The sequence below is a fragment of the Macrobrachium nipponense genome, chromosome 20 (genome assembly GCF_015104395.2).
Source record: "Macrobrachium nipponense isolate FS-2020 chromosome 20, ASM1510439v2, whole genome shotgun sequence".
Lineage (NCBI taxonomy): Eukaryota > Metazoa > Arthropoda > Malacostraca > Decapoda > Palaemonidae > Macrobrachium > Macrobrachium nipponense.
Genome location: NC_061089.1, coordinates 44,683,889 through 44,711,676, shown reverse-complemented (window position 1 = coordinate 44,711,676; position 27,788 = coordinate 44,683,889). Strand labels below are relative to the sequence as shown.

Below are 27,788 nucleotides of genomic sequence, written 5' to 3'. Positions count from 1 at the left end.
ATCCAGGGACTAATGGCATCTATACCAGGTCACGGGGCATGTATACCCAGAATGCCCACGGCTACCTGTGACCCATCAGTTATATTTCTAACCCAGTTTAGACTGCTAGAGGGGTGGTTCGAGGTGGGCCTTTAACTGTTAAGACCTCAGGTTTGTTAGTTATGAAAAATACAAATTAGTTACAAATTTGGTATTGGTTCATACACGAAACAAACCTTCGGTCTTAACATTAGGATAGACTTACTATTGGAGGGAGGTAAGTCTCTACAACTGACTGGAAGTTTGCCACCTTATCCATTTCCGAATATATAGGGAAATTCTAGAGAATGGACAATGAACCTAGGACCAAAGATATAAGCGGATCTATTGGTTTCCTCCCACTGGGTGTAGATACCATTCTACTGTTTACTCTTGTCCCTTGCGACTGGATCCACCTTCACCCCTCTTTCCTTATTATCCAGAGGGGTGTGTTGCTACTGAAAAGTATATCATCAGCTAAGATAGCTTCACAGTATGGCTGACCATCTCACCTGCATCTAGTCCGTTCCAGCACATGACGGTACTCTCCTTCATATTGCCCGTAGTTAAAGGAGTAGGAAGAAAGTAGTAAAGAAAAAAGACCAGTCATCCCATTCATTCTACTTTCATACCTTCATCTTAGACTAGACGCAAACTGACCCCAGCCAGGGGCACTGGATGAACTATATCACTTGTTGGGCCGCCACCACTGGACCCAAGGAAAAGGTGTCCAAGGATCTATGGGCAACATCTTTCAAATAAAATGAGGTGAAAGTTGTTTGGCGCTTCCACACGCCAGCTTTCAGAATTTTATCCACAGACATGTTCTTCTTAAATGCTAGGGAAGCACTCACACCCCTGATGTCATGAGCTCTAGCTCCCACCTGGCTATCTGACCCTCTGTCTTCTGCAGTATAAGCATTTCGATTGTCTCCCTTAGCCAAAATGATATTGTATTCTTGGACACTTCCTTCTTGTTCCGTCCTGTACTTACGAACAACCTCTGGCACCCGGCCTGAGGTGCCTTGTTCTCTTTAAGTACTCCCTTAGTGCCCTGACGGGGCACAGGAGCATTTCAGCTTTGTCGTTGTCTACAAAGTCTGCCAAGGAAGGTATGGTAAAGGAGTCGAATCTGCCGTCTACTATTGTTGGATTTTGGGTCTTTGCCACGAATTCTGGGACAAACTCACACACCATTGATCTCCAACCTCTCGAGTGCTTTATGAGATATGAGAGGCCATGTAGCTCCCCCACCCTTTGGTTGAAGCCAGGCACCAATAAGAAGACTGTCTTCAGGGTCAGGCTCCTATCCGTGGACTGCCTTAGTGGTTCGTAAGGGGGTTTTGTCAGACTACTCAGTACCTTGGTCAGATCCCAATCTGGGGTTTTTAGCTCCTTTGGTGGGCATGACTGTTCAAAGCTCCTATCAGCATGGCCAACTCCCATGAAGACGATATGTCCACTCCTTTCATTCGTAAGACTGAGGCTAGAGCAGCCCTGTACCCCTTCACTGCAGATACAGACATATGTTTTTCTGTTCTGAGATATATCAGAAAGTCTGCTAACTGCTGAATAGTGGTACCGAGTGGAGACACGTTCCCCCTACGACACCAATCACAGTATGCTGACCACTTCCCTTGGTATACTGTCGCAGATGATTTTCTGATATTACCTGCTATCTGAGTTGCTGCTTTCTGCGAAAAACCCTCGCTCTCGGAGGAGATACTTGACAGTCTCCACCCGTGAAGCGATAGGGACTTCACCTGACTGGTGGTACCTCTCCACGTGAGGCTGACACAGAAGGTTGCTCCATGGAGGTAAACTCTCTTGGCACATCTACTAGGAGTTCCAGTAGGTCTGGAAACCACTCTGCTTTCGGCCATAACGGGGCTACCAGGGTCATCTTGAGGTTCTGAGACCGCATTACCCTGTTCAGAACCTGACGGATTAGACAAAATGGAGGAAATGCGTACACGTCCAGATTGTCCCAGGGGTGTTGTAGCGCATCTTCTGCTGCTGCCTCTGCGTCCGGGACTACTGAACAATACACTTCCAACTTTTTGTTGTACCTGGTTGCGAATAGGTCTATGATCGGTCCTTCCCACAACATGAGCATCCTGTCCACTACCTGTTGGTGTAGGGACCACTCCGTTCCCAGAATCTGATCCCTGCGGCTCAACTTGTCGGCCACTATGTTTCTTTTCCCGGAATATACCTGGCCTTGATGTCTACCAGGTTCTCTATAGCCCACTGGTGAAGTTGAACTGTCATCACATGTAACTGCCGAGAAACTAGGCCTCCTTGCGTTGTTTATATAAGCTACTACTGTGTGTTGTCTGACATCAATACCACCGAGTGTCCCTTTACTCTCTCCCTGAATTCTTGTAGAGCCAGGAAAGCTGCTTTCAACTCCAGCACGTTTATATGGAGTTCTCTGTCCTTGCAACTCCATTTTGCTGACACCATCAACTCCTCCATATGGGCTCCCCAGCCTTCTAGTGATGCATCCGAGAACAGCAAGAGGTCTGGGGAGGATTGTTGAAGGGGGACACCCACTGTCAGATTGTCGTCGTCCACCCACCACAGCAAGTCTTTCCTCACTTCTGCCGACAAGGGAATTTGCTCGTACGGGTGATCTACTGTTGGTGACCAAAACTCCTTCATCCTCCATTGTAGGGACCGAAGGTGTAGCCTTCCTTGTGGTACTAGCTTCTCCAGGAGGTTAGGATTCCCAGCACCACCTGCCACTGTCTTGCTGGCTGTGTCTGCTTTCCCAGAAAGGCATTCACCACTTGTTTGCATTTCTGTACTCTTTGGTCTGTCGGGAATACTTTGGCTTGTGTTGTGTCTATCACCATTCCAGATATTCCAAACGTTGACTGGATCCAGCTGCGACTTCTGCTGATTCACCACAATACCTAGGCTGTGACAAAGCTGCAGGAGGGCCGCCCTGTCCCTGAGTAATTTCTCCCTGGACTTTGCTATCACCAGCCAATCGTCCAGATATCTTATCAGCCTGATCCCCTGAGCGTGCGCCCATGCCGACACGAGGGTGAACACTCTTGTAAAAACTTGAGGAGACGTTGTCAATCCGAAGCACAGGACCTTGAACTCGAAAGCTTTCCCTGCAAGACTGAAGCGGAGAAATTTCCTTGAAGACTGATGGACTGGTATCTGAAAGTATGCGTCCTTTAGATCGACTGTCAGCATAAAGTCTCCGATTCTGACTGCTTGTAGAACCGTTTTCGGAGTTTCCATCTTGAAACTGGTTTTCCTTATAAAACAGATTCAGCGTTGACAGGTCTATTACTGTCCTCCACTCCCCGTTGGCTTTGGGTACCAGGAAAATCCTGCTGTAGAAGCCTTTTGTCGGACTGCATACTTGTTGCACAGCTCCTTTTTCCATCATCATCTTCACTTCGTCCTGCAGAAAATAGTGGCCTTCTGAGATTTGTGGGCATAAGTGACGTGGGGTAATGGTTGATCTGTCAGGGGCGGGGTTACCTCGAACGGAATCAAATACCCGATCCTGAGAACATCAACCACCCACTGCTCTGCCCCTAGTTCCTGCCACACCTTCCAGTGATTTGCCAGGCAACCCCCCACTGGTGTGGCCGAGTGATGGGAGGCGCCCATCCTATCTTCTTGAGCCTCTCCCCCTTCCCCTATTGCCCCTTCCTCTGTTGTTTCTATTGTGAAAGGGCCCGATGGAGTTATCCTCTTTGGGGAAGAGGGTCTTGTGACTCTATTAGGGATGCTATGTCTCACTGGTTTCTTTCGAGACATCTGCTGTTGTCTTCCCTCCAAAGGAATAGTTTGACTGTTAGAGGTTTTCCTAACTGCCTGTTGCACCAACCTATCGTTAGTGTCCATCCTTCTTCTATCTATCGCTTCTTCCAGTATGACCTCTGGCAACAGTAGTTGCGATTCCAAGATATCCCCATTCCTCATTGCTAACAGGGAATCCAAATCCACATTGCGGCTTAGTCTAGCCAATGCTGCATCTCTCCTCATTAGCAGGATATTTGCCCAAACATTGGCACTTACGTTTGTCAGGTACGCAATCGCCTTGGACCCTGACTGTAGTAATCTAATGAACAATGGTTCATCTACTACTTTCCTTGTTGCTTCCGAGGATGCAATTTTCGCCACTGCTGTTGACCAAAGGTCTAACCAGGACGCAGCCTGAAAGACAGAAGAAGCTGTTGCTTCTAACGTGGCAGCCTCTTGGTACGTCATCGAAGGGCACTCCATTTTAACCTGATCTAAGGTTAATCCAGGCCTTAACCTTACAACATTAGGGTTCATTTGTCTAGACAGCAAAGGGACCTTCGGTGTCGTATAATATTTCCTTTGCTTTATCATTGGAGGGGGAATAAATTTAAATGATCTATTAGATCTTAAGGAATTATCCCTCCCTGCAATCTTTGCGTTTACGTGTTGCAAGACCGATTCCGCATGACTCGAACAAGGCAATTCATACGACACCTTGGTATCCCTCTTTAGTCCAAACGCCATGTCAATTCCAGGAGGAAGCATACTGGCCGGTGTTTCTGTCTTCTCCGAAAGGCTATTGAATTGACGAATCAAATCAATAACCTCTGCATACGAGGCCAGAAACTCTTGGTTTTCTCCTTCCTCCGGCTCTAGTGTACCACTCTCCGTCACGAGAGATGTTGTCTCGCCTCTATCTTCTGACAGACGGCCCGGAATTCCACGGCCGCCTGCCCCTACGGCCGGCGGCCTCTTTGATCTTTGCTGGCCGCTGTTGGCTCGATCCCAGATAGTCAGCAGGGGAACGAGAACGTCTCACTCTTTCTCTGCTCACGGATCTAGAGCGAAGAAATCTCGTCTAGATCTCCAAGATGAAGGCTCCCTTAAGACAGAGGTAAGTTCGTCTTTATTAGCATTGGCATCGTTTTCGAGCGTCGGCGAGCCCGGCCTCGGCCTTCTATCCAGACGGACACTGCCTTCCACGAACGTATCCGCCGAGGTTGCCAACTCTCTATTTTTTGTACTTTTAATAGGAGCCTTATCGTCCTTCGTACGTATTTTGAACGGCCGGTTACGGGCGAAACTGGGATCTGCATTCCATCCTCTGCTGCACCTTTCGCCGCCAACGTCGATTTTACCAGAGGTATCGCAGTTTTTGCGATCCGAACTGGCAACTCCGCCTTGGCCGCTAGCTCGCCGGCCGTCACCTCTCTCGCTTGTTCGGACTCTTGCGAACGGCTTCGTCTGGCAACCTTGTGCTTAATAGCCACTGATTTTCCGACCTTCTTGCTGACTTGGAAATGACAGTCTTCGTCCGAAGGAGAGGAAGAATTGATTCTTCTCCTCTTGGCCCGAGGATCCGCTAGGAACTCCCGAATCCTCCTCCAACGCTTGACTGGCGCTCGCCGTGACGTTATCGGACTTAGCGATGACGCCGAACTAGAGGAAGAAGACGAAGAAGGCGAATCACACTTTTTCTTTTTGTCTCTCTTATTCATTCTCTCCTCTATATCCTGTAACTTCTGCATTACAGTTTGCATTGACGGATCAGAAGGCGTATTAGCGTCTGGGTGCAGCGAAAAAGGCCGAGAATCGGTCTGTGACGTCATCACGCCTGCCATCTCAGAGTGTGACGTATGTTGTGACGTCATCGCTCTCGTAGGAGAGACTGAGAGGTTTCTGCTGGTAACCGCACGTTTGCTGCCAAATTACCTCCCACGTTCTGCATCGCTGTAAATACTGAGTGGGATGGAGAAGCAGCGGCATTAATTCCCATAAATTGCAAGCCCGGGGGATGAGGAACATTCAGCGCTGCCGGACCCTGCTGGAACCGTGACGTCATATAATGCGCAAGCAGACCATCCAAGGTTGGTACGCCTGGTAGGCCTAGCGCTGACCACGTACCATCTAACCTATGCGCTTGCGTAGCAGGAGCCTGGAACAAAGATGGCGGATCTCCCCCTCTACTTGCTGGGAACAAAGGAGAGTGCAAATTATTCATAAAATTACCCAAGGCCCCTCCTGACGTTTCCGATACAGAACCGCTAGGAGAAACCGAAGGGGTATGAGACAATTCAAAAGCAGGTGGAGAAACATATGGAGCAGCCTGGTTTATTACCGATACAAAAGAAGCCGGTAAGGTTTGGTCATCCAAAGATGGCGTCACCCCCTTTCTTTTGTATTGGCTTTTCCCATAGAACTTCTTCCACTGTTCCACCGACCAACCGCGACAAACAGAACACGGATTAGTAACCGTACATACGTTTTCCCTGCACCTACTACACGTTGGATGAGGATCCGTCGACACCGAGGTTAGGAACCTAGAACAAGGGAAGCCACTGACTCCTGGGCATTTCCTTTGTCTCCTCTTCGAAGCGGTAGACGATCCCGATGTTGAGGCAAAATTCTCCATCATACCACGTATACACTCTTACCACACACTGATCACACTTGGAGAAAGAAAAGGAATGAAAAATAAAAAATGAAATGGATAAAGAACGGGCAAACTGAAAAACCGGCTTTAAATGAGATAGACAGTAACACGTCTTATCTTAAAGGCGGTAGGAAAATAACTGATGGGTCACAGGTAGCCGTGGGCATTCTGGGTATACATGCCCCGTGACCTGGTATAGATGCCATTAGTCCCTGGATCTCACAAGTGTAATTTTAATTCTACCGGTTTCTAGCTTGGCGCTAGTAAATCCTAGTAAATCCTAATGTTAAGACCGAAGGTTTGTTTCGTGTATGAACAAAAAATTTTTTACGTCCGCACGTTACGAATTCATGCATCATTTTGTGATAATATTTTTTCAGTGTTGCTTTGATCATTTTACAATGTGTTATATATCAAAATAATCGCAATTTAGTGTAAAATACAACGGAAAAAAAGTAACTCGTTAGCTTTAACCGTTTTTGGCACAGCTCGATTTGAATACAATTATGTATGAATTTTTTTTGTCGCTACCATATATCGCATTATTTATATATGATAATGATATTTTTTTTCATTTCAGATGGTTGCATACTAAACTTCAGGCAATGACAAAAAAAGGAGCCAAAAATGAACTCTTAATCTTGAAAACTAAGCGCGCTGTGATTTTTTGAAAAAATTATGTTTTCTGCTTCCGCGCTCACTCCAAACCCGCCTCAGCATACGGGAGACGTTTTGGTTTTTAGGGCTTAGGCGTAAGAGGGTTAATTAAGTAGAATAGGACTGATATATTTTTTACATCATACCTTTATTCATTATGGAGAAAATATCAGCAAGGGAATATAGTACTGCTAAATTTAAGTTGCAGTTGTAGCTGAAGCTGAGAAAAGCGTATCTTAATAAAAAATACTGGGGATGAAAGAACACATTTTACTGTTGTTTTCACACAAATAAAAGATAAATACTTGAAGCTCATACTACTACTATAAAATAGGGTCAAAATATGCAAAAAAATCTGCTCCTGTCACCATCTATTAACAAAACATAACAGAATCCAGTTAAAATTTTGACTAAAAAATACTTCTTATAAGGAAAAATAACCCTGTCCCATATAAACAGAGTTTCTAGAGATCTATTTACGTTAAACAGAAACAAGAAAATTGCTCTGAATTGAGTTAAATACGGCAAAATAAACTTATCTCCACCTTCAGCTGATTTTTCCAAGCCAAATCATTGATCACTTTGTTTGACCAGCGGTACCTCATTTTTCAAATGTTTATGTTGAACATTCAGTTTTTCTAATGAAATTTTCGAGAAAATTTTCTATCGTTTGTCGAACAAATGCTCGTACTTTGAACTGACTGATTACCTTGTTTATACTTGCAAGATGGACTACTGCATTCTACAAGAAAAACTGTATAAACATGCTTTTTTCATTTTAATATATATATTTTAATACCCATATTTGACAAAATAAATGAAAGAATAAAACATTTAAATTAAAATTTAGCATAAAAAAGTACAACATTGTGTCATCGCGGTGATGTTATACGCAGCTGACTTGAGACTGAACAAGGGAGTGTTGATAACATGTTTTAGAGAGAAGGAGAAGAGTTAAAATATTAAAGTATGTATGTAAAAGCAATAACAATCCACATAATAAAGGTAATTTCACAAGAAATTTAAAAATGATAAAATATGAAAACAATCAAATGAAATACAGAAACAATGAAAAAAAAAGGTCTTAATTCAGCCATTGTTAGGTGCGCCAAGCGAGATGGTACAGTGAACAATATTAAAAAAAAACTGCGAATTACAGAACAAAGCTTTTCACTATAAAATTTAGCATAAATTTTATAGTGATGGACAGATAACTTGAGGTAGAGGGAGGGAGCGTTTATATATTTATGGAATAATGAATGAATGATTTCAAAGTTATTGTGTGTGGCTCCATAATAAACACACTGGTGTTGCGTTCAGCTTCTGCGTGCCTCCGATTGTTTGTTTGAACAAATTCCTTGTGAAAAGTTATTTAATCTCTCTTTCCTTTTCTTGCATTCTTGACTTATTACTTATTTGCTTACAAATCCTCATGTTTATTTTAAATTCTGCAGTTTGCCAAGAGTAAGTTGATGTATTGTGGCATAATTAATCTCTTTCATGCACTCAAGTTCCACATGTAAACACGTCAACAATCATTCTCTCTCTCTCTCTCTTTTTCAGACACAATTGGACATGCATACTATTGATTCTTTGATTGTCCTTGTAAAATGTGAATAAAATAGATTTTGTTATCAACCTTTGCTACTGCGACGATTTCGGTTTCCTCAATGGGTTCCTGTTTCTCCTAGTACTTCCATCCCCCGGCTAATCGTGCGCCATTTTCACCTAACAGTTCGTAAATCATACACAATTTTTTTTTTTTCTAAAATTTTACATCACATATTGTAATGTTTTATTACTTTACACTCTTGATTTAACTTTTACACATTAAAAAAAACGTGAAAAGGGGGACTTTTTGGGTTAGCTGGAATGAATTATCCTGATTCCCTTTATTTCTTATGGGGATATCTGTTTCATATTTTGAACAGCCTTCTGGAACGGATTAAGTTTGAAGTCTGGGGTAATACTGTATTTTATAACAAAATAGTAGTAATATGGGACTACATACAATATTATTGGATACAGATAAGTACAGCATAACTTTTTAAAAGAGCCAAGGAAAAGATGCATGTTCGTTGTTTGTATATTATGAGGGTCTGTCAGTGGTTAGGGTAAGCCATCGATAACCAGTCAATGGCGCCATCTATTACCAAAAAAAATAACTAACCTTGTCTCACTTAAATGTTTATAGAGATTTATTTATGCTAATTTAAAGTCAGAAAATTACTCTGAATTGAGTTAAATATGGTGAAATAAACTTGCCTTTGCCCTCAGCTGATTCCTCCAAAACAAAACATTGATCGCTTTGTTTGTATTTTATAATGTGATAGTAATAAGACTACATACAATATTATTAGAGACAGGGAAGTATAGCATAACTTTTTAAAAGAGCCAAGGAAAAGATGTATATTCTCGTTATGTTTGTATTTTATGAGAGTGTTGGTGCTTAGGCTAAGAAGCCAATAACCAGACAGTGGTGCTATATACCCTACGGAGGGTAAACCCCAGTTATGAATATATTAGACAAGCGCCTTCTTGCTGAAATGCCTGTAACCAATCCCAATGGTAACCGGTTTACAGCACTCGTCTAGTGACGAAAATCTGCAATTTTTGGCAGTGATAAGCACAAAATTCTGCTTATCAGCATTGATACATACCTAACAGACACTGAAAACCAAAAATTGGTGATTTTCAGTTATTGTCACGCCGTCAGAACGGAACACCCGACAATAACCGGGGACTGCCTGTATATGCATGTATATACCAAATCATATATATATATGTATATATTATCTATATAGATATATATCTATATATATATATATGTAGGTATGTGTATGTATGTATATATAAGTTGAATTCAAGACTTCTTCATCAGCTCAGAAAGACAGGAGTAAAATATGAGGAATACAATAATTCAATGACTAGTCAGACACCTCAGTTTTTAGTCATAATAAAATTCGTAAGTTATAAAAACAATTACTTTACAAACATTGCTGATATAAAAGGCCTAATAAAGTCTAAAGATTCTTTTTTTAAAAAAGTACCTTAAGTACACTACAAAATAAAACAAACACCTCTTGCTTTCCCTAAAATGGCACAGTTAAGCAAGAAAATGACTGCACAAACTTGAGCAAGCACAGATGATGTAGTGTAAATGCACTGGTATCTAAAAAACACACTGTATAATTTATAAAACAAATATATAAAAATATAGTACACAAACCTATCAATATCTTACTTTTAAACATTCTTCCTTTTCTTTAGAAACTTACTATCACCTGCATGCTTCAAATCAAAAGCAACAAAACACAATAAAATGAATCCATTCCTTAAGCAGGAGCTTATAAAGATTTCACTTGGAAAAACTCCAGCCAACCTTGCTCCAAATCTTACATATATCCCTATTAAAAAATATACAACACTATACAATATAAACCGAGTGAAATTCCTATCTTACCTGTTCCTCACATGATCGGATCAGTTCTGACATATTCTTTGGGGAAATATCCCATCTGGAAAGAAAGATAAAACCAAAGCAATCTGAGACTACAGTAAAAAGATTTACATAAACACAAAATTCCTGTGAAAAGTAGGAAGCACTTATTATGTAGCTCCACAAGTTAAATGGGAGCCTCCTTCTCAAGATGTTACAATGGTTTGAACTGTGAGGACCACCATAACCCTATTGTGTAGTTCAACTGTAATTTCTTGTCAACATACCAACACTGCCACTAACATCTTACCCTCAAAAGACCTGCAGATTTGGCTGCTTTATCTGCATTCATATTTAATGGAAGATTTCACTTGTTTTAAGCACTATTCTGCACTGAGTTTAACTGCCTTAAATAACAAGCATTTCAGGCAAAGTTAAAAAGCATTTAAGGCAATGAAAAAATCAAAAGTTAGTACTTCATATCAGTTACCTAATTATATCACACATACTGGACTGTACAATATTCTCTCAAGTATTTATGTATGTGCTGGTGTATACAATTTTATGTGAAGTATGAGCAATAAGAGTGCTCTGAAAATTGCAGGCATTTAAAATACCAGTTTAAAACCAATAAAAAATGTATGGTACAGTCCTAAACAACTTTGGCATAGCTAGAAGACAAGTCTATAACTATTATAACTAGATCAAATTTACCAATTCCAATAAAAGTAACTGACACACCTATCATTATTTTATAATAAATAAAAGGTGGGATATGTTGGACAATGAAATATTAACATTAAATCAACAATAAGGTTGTGGCAGTCATCAGAAAAAAAGCAGAATTGCAGCAGTGGTACTATCCTATCTGAGAACTGGGCACACTTGCTGAACTTGAGGTTACTCAATGGCAACTCCTCCTGTGCCAGGGTCTGTTTGTTGAAAATGCAATACAACACTGATGATAAAACATATACTGTAAATGTAAATAGGCTGTAAGTAATTTTGTTATATTCTTAAAACATTTACAGTCTACACAATTACTGTAAGAAGTTTTTAGGAAGCCATCACATATATGATAAAATCTGCCAAATATACCAGATTCCTTTTATAATTACAAATCCTGTATGACAGCACAGTAAGATTAAGATTCTTATTTCTGTTGTCCTAGTAACTTGATTTTAACAACTATAAAACGAATAAAGTAACAGCATTTCTGCAAACACTGAAAAGACTATACTGTAGTATTGCCGAATGTAACCACATCCAAATTTAAAACTCACCCTATTGCCAATTCGGCCTTTCCACCAACCCCGGCTTTCCCCATCTCTGCTTAAGATTATGACACGCTCACCCTCCATTAGTGATAAGTAAGTACGACTGCTTCCTTCGTATGGATACTGAACAGTAGCTGTATCATAAATTGGACGGCGTAGAACACAATCCAGCCTGTAAGTGAAAACAAACATGAAAACTTGGCTCATATTGCTTGTAATTTCAAACCTACAGGTGAACAACTTGAAAATCTAAATTATGTAAAGTACTCTGAAAAGGAAAGGCTAGTTTACTGCAAAATTTTAAAAACTTTGCTGTGTTTCAATCCATGCAAGAGTGGTGAAGGTTCTGCTATCCTAAGTCCATCCTTTATAGTATTCTTATGAGAATAAACACACATGTGCAATGTGCAGATCTCTTCTCTCATCTTCATATGGTTGCTTGAGTAATCTCTAGATGTTATTTGTTGAATATGCTGAAAGATTTAACACTGAATAGGTGCAACGGGTTGTGCATGACCTGAGGAGTGCTTAAAAAACATGTCTTTTTCCCATAAATCGTCGTCTATCGCGAATCTCGGTGTGATCAACCTGCAAGAGGCCAGCAAAACACACACACTACAATCATGTCAGAACCTGCGTTTACCTTGTCTTCCCCCTTCCCCCTTTTCTGAGTAATTGTTTGTTTTGAACATGTATGGAACACAAAGGCAACGTTATCAAGTAGTCATTTCCTGTCTAACACTGTTGACACATAGTTTTGTATCGTTGGAAACTGTAGGTAGATGGTGTGTGCACATTATGCATGCCATTGGTTGTGGCTGAGATGCCTTATATTGCCATTTGGTCCAATTTCCTTTGAATGCCAATTTCTCATTTTTTTAATCTTTTTTTTTTCATTTCTCATCAACAATGGCCAGCAGACAGTATTCTCTAGGCATAGATGTCATCAATTTACTTCTAATGGAATTAGAAAGTGATGTAGATGATAATTTGGAGGTTGTTGACACCTCAATGGCAAAAATCTCAAGTTTGTGTAACGAAGGATTGGAAGTGAAGAAGATGACCTTGAAATGATTATGAAACAAGATGGGGAGGGAAGTAGTGGGTCTGTGCCTTTTCTGGTGACAGATTACATCAACTTATGTCAATAAATCATCAACGCACTTAAGAGAGAGAGAGAGAATAAAATTACTGATATGGCATTAAATTACATCTTAGTCCAGATCTTTATACATAATTCCGTTCTGGGATAATATGAGTTTATTTTATAAAATTATTAGCCACTTCTTATTTCATTTAGGTACCAAAAAAATTAATGAAATTTTGACAATTTTTTTGGCCAAAAAACTTATCCTTTTTTTTTCTCTTTTCTAATTTTGACCTCTATGGGTCCAACACTTTTTCTGGCAGTCACATATTGTAAATAGTAGTTTTAGGAACGATTCCCTCAATTTTTGTGTATATAGCGTATTTTGTATATTTTGTAAATATTTTCGTAAATTTGAGAGAGAGAGAGAGATGAGAGAGAGAGAGAGAAGAGAGAGAGAGAGAGAGAGAGACGAGAGAGAGAGAGAGAGAGAGAGAGAGAGAGAGAGAATAAAACTTCTGATATGACATTAAATTACATCTTAGTGCAGATCTTTTTACATAATTCCATTCTAGGATAATATGACTTTATTCTATGAAAAAATAGCCACTTCCTATTTCTTTTAGGCACCAGATAAAATTTGTGAAATTCTGACTGGGGGGGGGGGCAAAAAAACTTATCCTTTTTTTCTCTTTCAAATTTTGACCTCTATTGGTCCGACACCTTTTCTGGCAGTAACATATTGTAAATAGTAGTTTTAGTAAGGATTCCCTCAATTTTTGTGTGTATATAGCATATTTTGTATTTATTGTAGATATTTTTGTAAATAATTTTTTTGTATATACTTATTTTTTTATTATATTTGTAATAAATACTCAATTTGTATACGGGTATGATTTATCTTCTCAGTAGTATTCGGCAATGGTGAAATTAATTTTAGAAATTAAAATATACAATATAGCTACAGTTTTTCAATTTTCACAAATTTTTCTGGGCGCTCAGGTCGAGCTCGACCCCACCTATAATCCCAAAAGGGCACTAAAGGAAAGCCTGCACATAGAGACAAGCTTTAGGAAAAGTCTTATATAGAGGAATGGAAAATAAAACTGATGCATACCAGAATTCCAGAGACATCAGCAGAAAGAAGGAATGAATTTGCTCTGCACTTGCACATTTGGTAAGAAGATTTCACACTACACTAGGCATACTATATTCTACAATTTAGTAGTAGTGAAAATGAAACTCACAGCAAATTGAAGAGTATTAAAACTAATACTAGAAAACAACATACAGTGGTACCTCGAGATACAAAAGGCTCAACTTACCAAAAACTCAAGATAGGAAAGCAAATACGAAGATTTTTGCGGCTCTACATACGAAAATTGTTCAAGATACTTAAGGTTGTTGCTGTAAAGTCCGAGATTCGCCCGGACCACCAATAACAATTTTAAAACTCGCGCGCCGCCAACAGAGTAGACTCTCCACCATCCTCCCACTCTCCCATTGGTTCCTGATGCTAGTCACCGCCATAAGATCCTGCTCTCCTATTGGTCAGCATCTCTCCCATGATCCCATCATGCATCTACGTACGTAGCGGCGTGCTTTTTCGGCCACTTCGCGGCATCATCAGTATCGTAAGCATGCGGAATTCGTTCGTTCTATACATTTCGTTTATCAACGTAAATTCGTTAGTGATTTCGTTGTAGTAATAGTTTATCGTTATGTAGTATACATACGTATACTACATAACATAATTACGTACAGTATATACGTAGTCATGGGTTCCAAGAAACTTGAAGTTCACGGAAAGAAGAGGATGCTTTCTTTGGAGACGAAGATGGAGATCATTAAAAAATATGAAGCTGGTATGCGATTGAGTGTGATCGCCAAGGAATACGGCCAAAATCCGACGACAATAGGCACCATCCTTAAGCAGAAGGATGTCATCAAAGCAGCTACACCTTCCAAGGGTGTGACTATTTTGTCCAGCAAGAGGAGCCACGTGCACAATGAGATGGAAAGGCTGCTTCTTGTCTGGATAAAAGACAAAGAAATCGCTGGCGATACGATAACGGAGACGGCAATCTGCCACAAGGCCAGCGCTATTTTCATCGATTTGATTGCCCAGGCCGAAGACGACGGAGGAGAAGGGATATCGACGCAAACCCCAGAGTTCAAGGCTTCTCATGGTTGGTTCAAAAAATTCCGTACACGGACTGGCATACATTCGGTGGTGCGGCACGGGGAGGCAGCCAGCTCGCACATGAAAGCAGCGAAGCCTTTATTAAGACGTTCGACGAGATGAAGCTCAATGAAGGCTACAGTTCTCAGCAAGTCTTCAACTGTGATGAGACTGGCCTTTTTTGGAAAAAATGCCTCGTCGGACGTACATCACGCAGGAAGAGAAGAAGCTACCCGGGCATAAGCCTATGAAAGACTGGCTTACGCTCGCACTTTGTTCGAACGTCAGTGGGGATTGCAAGGTGAAACCCCTACTTGTCTATCATTCGGAGACTCCTTGAGCCTTCAAGGCCTACAAAGTGCTTAAGGAGAAGCTTCCAGTGATGTGGAGGGCTAATGCGAAAGCCTGGGTAACGAAACTTTTGTTCACCGAGTGGGTAAATCTGTGTTTCCGCCTGACAGTGAAGAAACTCTTGGAAGAGAAGCTCCTCCCTCTGAAATGTCTGCAGGTGTTGGACAATGCCCCTGCTCACCCTCCTGGCCTCGAGGAAGATATCCTAGCGGAGTATTCGTTTATCAAGGTTCTTTATCTTCCGCCTAACACCACCCCTCTCCTCCAGACCATGGACCAGCAAGTGATATCGAACTTCAAGAAGCTGTATACGAAACATCTTTTCAAGAGGTTTCGACATCACCGATACCACAAACCTCACCTTGCGTCAATTTTGGAAGGAGCATTTCGATGTTGTGATATGCATCCGACTCATTGACCAAGCTTGGCAAGAGGTTTCGAGGCAAACCTAGAATTCCTCGCGGAGGAAACTCTGGCCTGATGTCGTATCCGCCCGAGACTTCGAGGGATTCGACGTGGGCGAAGCTGGTGTTGCAGATTCAGGAACAGTTGACGATCCTGAAACTGTTTCGCAACCAGATCTTGAAGAGATCGTTGCACTCAGCAAGTCCATGGGGCTGGTCGTCAACGAGGACGACATCAATGACCTTCTCGAAGAGCACCAAGAGGAGCTTACGATGGATGACCTGAAAGAGTTGGAGGCCATGCAACATAACGTCGTTCAAGAAGAGTTCTCTAGCCACGGCGAGGAGGAGGACGACGACTCTATGACAACGGCAGAAATTAAGGATCCTCTAGCTGCTTTTCATAAGGTGCAATCATTCGTAGAAAAGAGGCACCCCTAAAAGGCTTACACAGGTCGTATGCTTGCAGCGTTCGATTACGTTTGCCTGAGTCGTTTCAGGAACATTGTGAAAAGCAGGCAGAAGCAATCTTCCTTGGATAGTTATTTTTTAAAGAGGCCTTTAGTAGGAGTAAGAAAAAAGGAAGAACCAAGTGATACTACGAAAAAACAGAAAGTTGAAAGTGGTGAAGAAGTTGAAAAAAAAGTATAAAATAGTAAAAAAAAATATGTAACTCAAAAACAGAAAAAAAAAAAAAATTAATTTTAAGTTTTTTGTAAAGTTAAATGTTACAGTTTTGTTGATGTGTTTTGTAAAGTTTAGTTTATGTTTTCCTGACATTTTTTTATGTGTTTTGTAAAGTTAAATACATACTATAAGAAGTTTTCTGCCGTTTAACCTCCTCCTGTTGCCACTTTCGGAGATAGCCTCACTCAAAAGGTAAGCTTCCACATTTTACTACATACATACGTACAGTATTTCTTGTATACCATGTACACTAATACACTGTATTTACAGGTACATATATATTAGTACTACTAGTACGTATTAAGTTAGGTATTGAATGGTCCAAATTGTTGTAGTATTTCATTGTTTATGGGTCAATTTAGCTTTATTATGAAATTTACTGGGGTGTTTTTGGAGGGCTTGGAACGGATTAGCCATTTTACATGTAAAATGCGGTTCATGATATGAAAAGCTCATGATACGAAGACAGCCTCGGAACGGATTAATTTCGTATCTCGAGGTACCACTGTACTTCCAGCAAAATGCTACTGTACAGTACTGCAGAAAAGATTTTTCCTAATTTTCTATGGAATGCAGATAGCTGTCAGAATTTCTTATGTTATGACTAATTTTAATATTTTCGTACATATTTAGATAACTAGAAAATTAATAAATATACAGATGTGTGGACTCAAGAAGGAAGAATGTCAGTTGCAATGGTGACTTTTAACACTTTCATATCTGTATAGTTTGAGCACTGAGCCTACCTGAGACCCAAGGTGTCTGGGAGCACTATACAGTGCGAAAAAATAATTATTTCGAAAATTCAGCAAAAATAGAATGTTAGGCCAACAATGTTCATTTTGCTGTCCTTTTTTTCTAAATTGTTATATTTTATGGTGGAATAGTCAGAATAAGAGTCCCAGCCCTCTAAATACAAAAAAATGTGAGTTATTTAATGAAAAAAAAAATAAAATCTTAACTTGTTTTTATAATTTTGTTCGTAACCCAAAAACTATAAAAGTCAGGCGAATTAATTTTTTTTATGAGAAAGCTAACAAAATTCTCTAAATATAAAACAATGGAAAACGAATAAGTCCAGCTGGTGAAAAAATTGATAGAAAAGAGGGTAAGAAACAAAGCGCTCTGCCCGGCGTATGGTAAGAATTATCCCTAGAAAAATATTTTTTTTGAAGAGCCCTAATCTCGGTTATTCTTCATATAAATTATTTTGTAAATATACGAAAATGTAGAGGAAAGGTTAAGGAATAAAGTGAGAGTCAAGAAAAATGGCTTTGGTAACGACAAGAGTTTCATTTTGACATTATAAGTTCATCGAATCGAAATTTTTTTTTACCGTTGTCAACATTATCGTTCATAGCTCAAAAGCTATAACAGTTAGGAGAATTAATTATTTTTTATGAGAAAGCCAACACAATTCTCTAAATATTGACATATAAAACAATGAAAAATGAATAAGTACAATTGGTGAAAAAATTGATAGAAAAGAGGGTAAGAAACAGAGCGCTCTGCCCGGCGTATGGTGAGAATTATCGCTAGAACATTTTTGTTTGAAGAGCCCTATCTCGGTTATTTTTCATAGAAATTACTTTGTAAATATACGAAAATGTAGAGGAAAAGTTGAAGAATAAAGGGAGAGTCAAGAAAAATAATTTTGGTAATGGAAACACTTTCATTTTGATGTTATAAGTTGATTGAAACAAAAAAATTTTTACCATTGTCAACATATCGTTCGTCCTCCCACTCCAGACGAAGCAGTTCTATGGCTTGCTTGGTTGGGGTAAAGTCCTTCCAAGAAAAGTCATAATCCATTAGCAGCCTCCTTATCTTGGCATCTTCTGGAGATTCAGAGCCCTGTCTTAAATCTAAATGTCTCTTATGGGATGCACTAACACGTTTTGCGCTACTTTTACCGTAAACACTTCGTGAATGCATATCGAAAGTGTTCTCCTGTGATGTCACTATGTAAACAAACACACGTGTCACTTGGCTGGCGTATTGATACCCGAGTTACAGGGTCCAAGGTATGATCTAGCCTATGGAAATCGCTACTTGTCCAAAAATAAAAAAAATTCACCCCTACCACATGTACAAAAATTTTTGGTAAATTTTACATAGAGCTACGTCAGTCAGGTAGGAAGGGGGTAGGGTAATTTTCCGTACTATTACATCAATTGGATATGAAAGTGTTAAACCATGGTACTTTACTACTACAGTGGTACCTCGAGATACGAAATTAATCCGTTCCGAGGCGGCCTTCGTATAATGAGTTTTTCGTATCTTGGAACACATTTTACATGTAAAATGGCTAATCCGTTCCAAGCCCTCCAAAAACACCCCATTAAATTTCATAATAAAGCTAAATTGACCTATAAACAATGAAATACTACAACAATTTGGACCATTCAGTACCTAAATTAAGAATAAAAATCGAAAACCTGTAAATAGTGTATATTAGTGTACAAGAAATATTATTACTGTAACGTAAAATGTGGAAGCTTACCTTTCGAGTGAGGCTATCTCCAATAGTGGCGGCAGAGGAGGAGGAGGACAAATGTCAGATAACGTACGTACGTACGTACACTTAACTTTATGAAAACACACAAAAAATTTAAGGAAAACCATAAAACTAAAATTTACGAAACACCTTAACAAAACTGTAACACTTAACTTACAAAAATCTAGAAATTACGTAAACATTGTTTTTTTATTTTTTTTATTTTAACTTTTTTTTTTATTTTAGCTTTTACCGTAGGCTTTTTTTTTTACTTTTACGTAGGCTTTTTTTTTTTTTTTTTTTTTTTTTTTTTTTTTTTTTTTTTTTTTTTTTTTTTTTTTTTTTTACATTTTTTTTTTTTTTTTTTTTTTTTTTTTTTTTTTTTTGTTTTTTTTTTTTTTTTTGTTTTTACCAGAATTTCAACTTCATCACCGCTTTCAACGTTCTGTTTTTCATCACTTGGTTCTTCCTTTTTGCTTTCAACTTTCTGTTTTTTATCACTTGGTTCTTCCTTTTTGCTTACTCCTGCTAATGCTGAAGGCCTCTTTAAAAAATAACGATCCAAGGAAGATTGCTTCTGCCTACTTTTCACAATGTTCCTGAAACAACTCAAGCAAACGTCATCGAACTGCGCAAGCATACGACCTGTGAGCCTTTTCGGGGTGTCTTTTTTCGATAAACAATTGCACTTTATAAAAAGCGCCTAGAATATCCTGCCGTTGTCATAGGCTCCTCCTCCTCTTCCTCGCCGCTGCTAGAGAACTCCTCTTGAACGACGTTAAGTTGCATGGCCTCCAACTCCTTCAGGTCATCCGTCGTAAGCTCCTCTTGGTGCTCCTCGAGAAGGTCGTTGATGTCGTCCTCGTCGACGACCAGCCCCATGGACTTGCCGAGTGCAACGATCTCATCAAGATCTGGTTCCAAAACAGTTTCGGGATCATCAACTGTTTCCGACTCTGCAGTACCAGCTTCGCCCACGTCGAATCCCTCGAAGTCTCTGGCGGATACGGCATCAGGCCAGAGATTCCTCCACGAGGAATTCAAGGTTCGCCTCGAAACCTCCTGCTAAGCTAGGTCAATGAGTCGGATGCAAATGACGATGTCGAAATGCTCCTTCCAAAATTGACGCAAGCTGAGGTTTGTGGTATCGGTGATGTCGAAACATCTCTTGAAAAGATGTTTCGTGTACAGCTTCTTAAAGTTCGCTATCACTTGCTGGTCCATGGGCTGGAGGAGAGGGGTGGTGTTGGGCGGAAGAAAAAGAATCTTAACGAAGGAATACTCCGCTAGGATATCTTCCTCGAGGCCAGGAGGGTGGGGAGGGGCATTGTCCAACACCAGCAGACATTTCAGGGGGAGGCGCTTCTCTTCCAAAAAACTCTTCACAGTCGGGCCGAAACACAGATTTACCCACTCCGTGAACAAAAGCCTCGTTACCCAGGCTTTTGCATTAGCCCTCCACATCACTGGAAGCTTCTCCTTCAGCACCTTGTGGGCCTTGAAGGCTCGAGGAGTCTCAGAATGATACACCAGTAGGGGCTTCACCTTGCAATCCCCACTGGCGTTTGAACAAAGTGCGAGCTTAAGCCTGTCTTTCATAGGTTTATGCCCGGGTAGCTTCTTCTCTTCCTCCGTGATGTACGTCCGACGAGGCATTTTTTTCCAAAAAAGGCCAGTCTCATCACAATTGAAGACTTGCTGAGAACTGTAGCCTTCCTTGGTCATCATCTCGTCGAAAGTCTTCTTAAATGCTTCGGCCGCTTTCGTGTCCGAGCTGGCAGCCTCCCCATGACGCACCACGGAATGGATGCCAGTCCGTTTACGAAATTTCTCGAACCAGCCATGCGAAGCCTTGAACTCTGGGGTTGGCGTTGAAGTCCCTTCCCCTCCCTCGTCTTCCGCCTGCGCAATCAAATCGCCGAAAATACCACTGGCCTTGTGAGCGATTGCCGTCTCCGTTACTGTATTGCCAGCGATTTCTTTGTCTTTTATCCAGATGAGGAGCAGCCGTTCCATCTCGTCGTGCACATGGCTCCTCTTGCTGGACAAAATAGTGATGCCCTTCGATGGTGTAGTTGCTTTGATGGCATCCTTCTGTTTAAGGATGGTGCCTATTGTCGACGGATTACGGCCGTATTCCTTTGCGATCACACTCAATCGTATACCAGCTTCGTACTTCTTTATGATCTCCATCTTTGTCTCCAGAGACAGCATGCGCTTCTTTCCGTGAATTTCAACTTTCTTGGGACCCATGACTACGTTAATTTACTTAAAGTTACACAAATACGTAATAATACAGTCTTCGCACAACACGATAATATGTACTGCAACAAAATCACTAACGAATTTACGCTACTAAACGAAATCGTTGGAGCGAACGAATGCCGATTGCGTACGGTAAAGTTTCGGGTGTGGAGTGGCCGAGCTAAGGGACGCCAGCACGTACGTATAGAAGATGCATGATGGGAGGGATGCTGTCCAATCAGAGAGAAGGATCTCATGGCTTGGCTAGCATCAGGAACCAATGGGAGAGCAGGAGGATGGTGGCGAGTCTACTAGCACTAAGATGGCGGCGTGCGGCGCGAGTTTCAAAATTGTTATCGGGCGAATTTCGGACTTTCAGAAACCTTTCATATCTTCAAAACTTTTCGTATGTAGAGCAGTAAAATTTTTCACATTGGCTTTCGTAACTTGGATTTTTCGTAAGTTGAGCCTTTCGTATCTCGAGGTACTACTGTATAGTAAATTCACATCAACCATGCATCTGATGTCTAGGCCCCTAGACTTCAGATGCATGGTTGGTGTGAATGTACTATAGTGGTTGTTTGTTGTGCCAATGCCCTAAAACACTAGCGGTCAACATTTACATATATCATAAATTATTGACTTCTTGACAAAAAGTCATGGCTCAGCCTACAACTAGTAGTATGCAATTAGTATTCCTTGCAGACTTATTAAGCTTTCAGACACTTTTTTTTTTTATATTTACCTGAAATTGTTCTGAAAGCGAGAAAGTTCATTATAGTACAGGCGAGCATTCAGTACGTACCCGATGAAACTCTCAGAGAGCGGAGAATAACTGTGAAAGTTGATGAGGTCTGGAATGCTGCTGAAATAGTGTGCCTCACTGAGAAAAAAATGGTTACTTTCCATTATGTAATGGACTTTCATATGCTTAGTCTCACCATTTGCCCTGAAAATGAAAAAAGGAAATAAAGATGACAAAACTCTTTTAATGCTAAGAAATAATTTCAACTCAGGCAATGTTAGCACTAATTCATATTTGTGAGTTTACTAATTCCAGGAAATTCTGAATAACTGCAAGTAAATAAAAGCAACAATTTTCAAGTTTTTATATTTCATAGATACAATTCTCTCAATTCTACTTGTGTAATTGAGCAGTAAAAACCACAATTTGAAAAATATGCTAATTAAACCAGGTACCATAAATGAGGCAGTAATTCTGTGTCGTAATCCGAAACAATAGAAGGTAAGACGGTTGGTGAAAATGTGATATATCCAGTGGAAAACGTCTTATATATGCATCCTAAATAGTACATCCAACAAACACCTCCAAGGAACTGATATGAGACTCTGAACTGCAGACAAAATGCCCTGATCACTGGTCAGTGTTCAATAAAGAAAAAATGTAATCCACTTACCTTAGGGATAACACTGGCTTTCTATGACGGTCTGACCATCGAAGAAGAAAGGTTTCTTCTTCAGCTTTTGATAAAAGATGCTCAGCGTCATCACGAGACATTTTGCTGGCCCACCATGGGTATTCCAAAAGGAGATTCAAGTACCCCGGATACTATGAGATGTTGAAGATAAATAAAAAGTAATTTAGCAAATAAAATACGAAAAATTTTGGTCAAGAAAATAGACTGTCCCCTGGTTAGACTATTTTTTATACCTAACTCTATCCATGAAACTACAAACTTAGAGTTACTATTTACAATGTGCCTCCCTCATTTTGTTTTCCATTTATCCCCTCTGGTCTTCCTTCTTAATTGTAAAATATAATAAATTCTGATTAATTTGTATTTTTCATAGCTAACAAACCTGAGGTCTTAAAAGTAGGATAACCTTGTGGCGCTAGCTGGAAACCAGTTAAAAACAATAAAAAACTAAATGCAAGGAATCTGTGGCACTTGGCATCCAATACATAGTTGAGGTGGAAGCTTTTGTCTGCAGCATTTATTATGAAGTTTGAGAAGAATTCGCATGTGGTATTGTGATCTTGATTATGTGGGAATGGTGGTATGTTTTGAGCGTAGAGGATATATTTATCCCAATCAGCTTTTTGGATACCATATCTTATAGATGGCAATATTTTGGCAATGCTTAAGTAGTTCAGGACAATAAGGAAATGGTTACTGGTATATATGTATGTGTAATCTAGGACATTCCATTCAAATTTTTCAGCTAAATCTTTTGAACATCATGAAATGCCATTCACCAATTATTTCTATTTTATTTTCCCGTAAAAGCAGACTGGAAAATAAAATGAAAATAATTAGCAAATTCTTTAAATAAAATATTGCACAACATGCTTTATCATAAAAAACTTTACAGTAATATAATTTCAAATATACATCTTACATTACCCATACAGAACTAGAGAGAGAGAGAGAGAGAGAGAGAGAGAGAGAGAGAGAGAGAGAGAGAGAGAGAGAGAGAGAGAGAGAGAGAAGAGAAGAGAAGGAGAGAAGAGAGAGAGAGGAGAGAGTCATACATTTTTAACTATGCGCTAAATAATTTTATAAAAAAATCAACATTCAGTCACTTACACAAAATAAAAAAAATAGTAATTAGTGAATAAACAGCATTGTTATAAAAAAAAGAGAATGCGTGATAATTTTAAAAGGATTACGGTGGGCCACTCACAGTCGATCTGGTCATACAATGAGAACTGAATAGGAGACTCCAAAAAAGTGACTGCAAACTCACGTCACTGCCCGGTCTGAATAAAGTAGTCAGTCTTAAGTTGGCAGCCACACAATTTGAACGTGGCAGAGGGAATATCTGATAATGAACCACTTATGCACCGACTGTGCCGTTGCAGCCAATATAACAATGAAAAAAAGCAACAAAACAGAATATTGCAGCAATGATTGGTTTTTGAAGAGAGAAAACTTACATTTGTTGCTTTTAAAGGAAATACAGGTAGCTCCCTGGGATTGCTAAGATAACGTGAGGGTGGACGAGGCAACATTTAATTTTGTAAGATTATAACGGTCGTGCAAAAGGACAAATGCGTGACGAAATCCACACCGCCCTGTGAATGGCCAAGTGCCACATTACGCTACTTAGCAACTGACTGTTCTCAATAAGACATGAAATTGAGTGTGGCCATATCGCCCAAAGCTCTTGGAAGAGTCATGCTGGAGACATGTTAAGCTATTTGGACAACACTCTGCAAAGACTACATAATGAAGATAAATAAAACTCATGTATACATATTTGTATCTTTGATAAAAAAAAAGTACCTTTTAGAAACTCAAAATAATTGACTCTTCTACAAATATACCAAACAGTTTGTAGTGTATAAAATTAGTGTAGGAAATTATAAAAGTGAAAAGGTAATAAATCTTTGTGTAACTAGTCATTGCGCTACACTATTTCGCAATCAGCACCAAGTACCATTTAGGAGCTTTTAAGCATAGAAGGAAATATCCTGTCTATTTTCTTATTTTTCCTTTGCTTTGGAAGGAATTATATATATATTATATATATATCTATATTTATATCTATATATATATATATATATATATATATATATATATATCTATATATATATATCTATATATATATATAGAATATATATATATGTATATATTTATATATATCATATATATATATATATATTATCTTATATATATATAATCTATATATAATATATCTATATATCTATATATATAGTTATATAGATATATATATATATTTATATATATATATATATATATATATATAATATATAATGATATATATATATATACAATATATATAATACTATATATATATATATATATATATATATATATATAATATATATTCTATATAGATATATATTATATATATATTATATATTTATAATATATATATAGTATATATATATATATATATATATATATATATACAAATATATATATATACAAATATATATTATACAAATGGATATATATATATATAATCTAATCAGTATATATATATATATTTATATATATATAACCGGGTATAATATATATAATATTTATATACATTACAGGCAAGTCCCGGGTTGAACACGGGTATCGGAGCCTTACGACGTTCCGAGTTTACGATGCTTTTCAATTATATTCATCAGACATTATTTCCAGGATTACAACGCATGTTCCAGGATTACGACACCTACAACTCTCATCTGGCAGATGAAATAAGACACCAAAAATGTAAAATAATCAATATTTGAAGATTTTTTTGATGAAAAATGCCATAAGAATGCAGTTTACATTGTTTTGAATGCACCCAAAGCATTAAAAGTAAGGTTTTCTTAGGATTTTTGACGATGTTCCGGCTTAGGACGCGTCTCATGAACGGAACCCGTCGTAACCCGGGGACTGCCTGTATATATATACAAACACAGTGGTACCTCAACATACGAAAGGCTAAACTTACAAAAAACTCGAGATGTGAAAGCAAATATGAAGATTTTTGTGGCTCTATATACAAAAATTGTTCAAGATACAAAAGGTTATTGCTGAAAAGTCCGAGATTCACCCGGACCACCGATAATTTTAAAACTGAGTAGACTCACCACCATCCTCCCACTCTCCCATTGGTTCCTGATGCTAGTCACCGCCATAAGATTCTGCTCTCCTATTAGTCAGCATCTCTCCCATCGTGCACCTACATAGTGACGTGTTTCTTTGGCCACTTCGCGGCATCATCGGTATCATAAGCACGCAAAATTCGTTCGTACTATACGATTTCGTTTATTAACGTAAATTCATTAGTGATTTCGTTGTAATACTACTTTATCATGTGTGAGAACTTTACTTCATATGTATACATACTAAATAACTTAATTACGTACAGTATATACGTAGTCATGGGTTCCAAGAAACTTGAAGTAGGAAAGAAGAGGATGGTTTCTTTGGAGACAAAGATGGAGATAATTAAAAAGTATGAAGCTGGTATGCGATTGAGTGTGATCGCCAAGGAATACGGCCGAAATCCGTCGACAATAGGCACCATCCTTAAGCAGAAGAATGCCATCAAAGCAGCTACACCTTCCAAGGGTGTCACTATTTTGTCTAGCAAGAGGAGCCACGTGCACAATGAGATGGAAAGGCTGCTTCTTGTCTGGATAAAAGACAAAGAAATCGCTGGCGATACGATAACGGAGACGGCAATCTGCCACAAGGCCAGCTCTATTTTTGGCGATTTGATTGCCCAGGCCGAAGACGACGGAGGAGAAGGGACATCGACGCCAACCCCAGAGTTCAAGGCTTCTCATGGGTGGTTTGAAAAACTCCGTAAACGGACTGGCATCCATTCGGTGGTGTGGCATGGGGAGGCGGCCAGCTCGCACATGAAAGCAGCCGAAGCCTTTATTAAGACGTTCGAGATGAAGCTCAATGAAGGCTACAGTTCTCAGCAAGTCTTCAAGTGTGATGAGACTGGCCTTTTAAGGAAAAAAAATGCCTTGTCGGACATACATCATGCAGGAAGAGAAGAAGCTACCCGGGCATAAGCCTATGAAAGACAGGCTTACGCTCGCACTTTGTTCGAACATCAGTGGGGATTGCAAGGTGAAGCCCCTACTTGTCTATCATTCGGAGACTCCACGAGCCTTCAAGGCCCACAAAGTGCTTAAGGAGAAGCTTCCAGTGATGTGGAGGGCTAATGCGAAAGCCTGGGTAACGAGACTTTTGTTCACCGAGTGGGTAAATCTGTTTCGGCCCGACAATGAAGAAATTCTTGGAGGAGAAGCGCCTCCCTCTGAAATGTCTGCTGTTGTTGGACAATGCCCTTGCTCACCCTCCTGGCCTCGAGGTAGATATCCTAGCGGAGTATTTGTTTATCAAGGTTCTTTATCTTCCGCCTAACACCACCAGACCATGGACCAGCAAGTGATATCGAACTTTAAGAAGATGTATACAAAATATCTTTTCAAGAGATGTTTCGATATCACCGATACCACAAACCTCACCTTGCGTCAATTTTGGAAGGAGCATTTCGATGTTGTGATATGCATCCGACTCATTGACCAAGCTTGGCAGGAGGTTTCGAGGCGAACCTTGAATTCTTTGTGGAGGAAACTCTGGCCTGATGCCGTATCCGCCCGAGACTTCGAGGGATTCGACGTGGGCGAAGCTGGTGCTGCAGATTCAGGAACAGTTGACGATCCTGAAACTGTTTCGCAACCAGATCTTGACGAGATTGTTGCACTCAGCAAGTCCATGGGGCTGGTCGTCAACGAGGACGACATCAATGACCTTCTCAAGGAGCACCAAGAGGAGCTTACGATGGATGACCTGAAGGAGTTGGAGGTCATGCAACATAACGTCATTCAAGAAGAGTTCTCTAGCAGCAGCGAGGAGGAGGACGACGACTCTATGAAAGTTTAGTTTATGTTTCCTGACATTTTTTAATGTATTTCGTAAAGTTAAGTGTATGTACTATAAGAAGTTTTCTGTCGTTTCTCCTCCTGCTCTGTTGCCACTTTCGGAGATAGCCTCACTCGTAAGGTAAGCTTCCACATTTTACTACATACG

At 39.7% G+C, this 27,788-nt stretch overlaps 1 protein-coding gene across 7 annotated transcripts in view; it reads right to left on the bottom strand.

The window, feature by feature from the left end:
- LOC135225301 (protein vav-like) overlaps positions 1 to 27,788 on the bottom strand; it is a 208,022-nt gene that overhangs the window by 2,686 nt on the left and 177,548 nt on the right. For 6 of the 7 annotated variants that reach the window (XM_064264671.1, XM_064264634.1, XM_064264652.1 and 3 more), the window contains 4 exons: positions 22,689 to 22,840; positions 22,076 to 22,219; positions 11,825 to 11,990; positions 9,941 to 10,620 (listed from right to left, as the gene is read on the bottom strand). In XM_064264671.1, the coding sequence (XP_064120741.1) occupies positions 10,573 to 10,620; positions 11,825 to 11,990; positions 22,076 to 22,219; positions 22,689 to 22,840 (510 nt within the window). In that variant the 3' untranslated portion in view covers positions 9,941 to 10,572. Of the gene's footprint in view, positions 1 to 9,940; positions 10,621 to 11,824; positions 11,991 to 22,075; positions 22,220 to 22,688; positions 22,841 to 27,788 lie in introns of those variants that run through there. The other variant, XM_064264641.1, reaches the window with a different exon arrangement.